Source organism: Chrysochloris asiatica, unplaced genomic scaffold, assembly GCF_000296735.1.
Source record: "Chrysochloris asiatica unplaced genomic scaffold, ChrAsi1.0 scaffold00098, whole genome shotgun sequence".
Taxonomy (NCBI): Eukaryota; Metazoa; Chordata; class Mammalia; order Afrosoricida; family Chrysochloridae; genus Chrysochloris; species Chrysochloris asiatica.
This window is the reverse complement of record NW_006408616.1, coordinates 8,594,159-8,596,312: the sequence shown is the minus strand read 5'-3', so window position 1 is coordinate 8,596,312 and position 2,154 is coordinate 8,594,159. Positions and strand designations below refer to the sequence as shown.

At 35.3% G+C, this 2,154-nt stretch overlaps 1 protein-coding gene across 1 annotated transcript in view; it reads right to left on the bottom strand.

The window, feature by feature from the left end:
• Positions 1–2,154, bottom strand: part of ARNTL2 (aryl hydrocarbon receptor nuclear translocator-like 2) — a 53,521-nt gene that overhangs the window by 2,284 nt on the left and 49,083 nt on the right. Inside the window, exon 16 of the mRNA XM_006866983.1 lies at positions 871–979. Within this exon, the coding sequence (XP_006867045.1) occupies positions 871–979 (109 nt within the window). The remainder of the gene's footprint in view (positions 1–870; positions 980–2,154) is intronic.

The following is a 2,154-nucleotide window of genomic DNA, read 5'->3' as shown; positions in this document are numbered from 1 at the left end:
AGTTCCCCCAGCTTGAGAAATGCTGACCGTGTTCTTCCCTTTTGGTTTTCTAACTCTAAATCTTTGCATATTTTATTATAGTATTTGGCTTTATCTTCTGGGGCTTATCTTTGAATTTTTCTGTTCAGCTCTTGGACCTCTTCAATTTGAAATATTCTCTTTTAAATTAAAAAAAAATTTTAAATACTCTTATAAATGAGGGTTAACTAGATTTCTTAATTGAAAAAAGAAATAAGAAGAAACCATAGAGATTTTAAGTTAAGATAAGGAAGAGGTTCTAGAAATTGAGGGTTAAACAAATAAAAAGATTAACCAGTTTTCTAAATATCTTTCAAAGGACAATAGACTGTGAGATGGTTAGTATGTGCTTCTGTGTGCAGCCAATATCCAACTTTCTTCTAGTCCTTTGATTCTCTTTAATATACATTTTCAATTGATCAATTAGTGCCAGTTATGGGGGCCATAAAAGGGTGTTACTCAATTTACTCAATTTGGACTTTGCATAAACATTATTAAAATAATTGATTATATATGAAACTTTCAATGATCAACATCCTTTAAAAGTTCTTGAGAATGTAAGTTCTTGAAAATGGGCATTTTTTCCCCTAGATAGAAATATTTTAGTTTTTAAAAAAGTTGTGTGTATTTAGTATTACCCATAACTGAATTAGTGACAACTGAATTTTTAATGAAAAGCAATATGCATTTAAAAGCCAATAGTGTTGTTATTCTATTTTTAGAGTTTTAAATGAAAAAATGTTAATTTAAAGTGCTTTGCTTCTCTAGAAATCTCCTGATCCTGACAATCGAATGACTAAGAAGAAGTTTTGGGAAAACGAAAATGGCGAAGAGTTGCCAAGGAAAACTTACTGAGGAGTAGTTCATTACTGTGGAGAGCAACAGTGTTCTGGTTTTGCCTTGTAGCTTCTAGCTCCCCTACTTCAGAAGGACTTAGTGGAGTCAATTCCTTATTTGAAACCTGAAAAGACAGTCATATAATAAAGAGTAAAGTTCCTACTTAAATGAAACAAAGACCTTAAGCAAGCAGTAACTGGGTGGAAGCTTGCCAATGGCGTCACTACTGTCCTTCATCAATATGGCAGCTAGTACTTACAGACTACTCTGCATGCATCACCTTCTTTCATCTTTGAAATGTTGTGACATAGTTATATTACAGGTCAGGATTCTGAGGTCTAAAGAGGTGTTGGAGCCGTGATTCTAACCCTACTTTAGCTGACTCTAAAAAGAGTCTTAATAAGTATAACTAAAGGTACATACTCTATAAAAAAAAGTTTTGGATTAAGAATGAGAAGTTCATGGCTAAAATGCTTTGGACCAAAGTTGTTTCTGTATTTTAAAGCTATACTTCATATGAAACTACTATGGGAAATACTGCTTTGGAGTCAAAACAGATTAACCCAGATGATTTTACCAAAAAGTTTTTTGCATAGTAATAAGGCAAAAATAGTAACTCTTGTTTACACAGTTACAGGTCAAACAATCTAATATTTAATGAATCTCATTAAGATACTATGAAATAATTTAGCTATACTATTTTAATAAGTTTATACATTTTATTTATAGAATGCCTATGTAACTTATAAAGAGCTATGGTAGCATGGTGGTTATGAGTCGGGCTGATAACCTCAAAGTCAGAAGTTCAAAGCTACCAGCTGCTACACTGGAGAATGATAAAGCTTTCTGCTCCTGTAAAGATTTACAGCCTCAGAAACCCTATGTAAGGTTGCTATGAGTTGGAACCGACTCCACAGCACATAACTACTACATAACCACCACTACCATGTAATGTTTGCTACTTAGAGATGTTGTTGTTGTCAGGTGCCATCGAGTCGGCACCAACTCATAGTGACCCCATGCACAGCAGAACGAAATAATGTCTGATCCTGGGCCAACTTCACTACCGTCGCCACACTCGATGCCATCAATGATGCCACCTGGCCAATCCATCTTGTTGGGGGTCTTCCTCTTTTTCTCTGACCCTCCATCTTACCCAGCATGATATTCTTTTCCAGCGACTGTTCCCTCCTGACAATATGTCCAAAGTATGAGAGACAAAGCTTAGTCATCCTGGCCTCCAAGGAGCACTCTGGTTGTACCTCTTCCAAAACAGATCTATTGGTTCTTTTGGCAGTC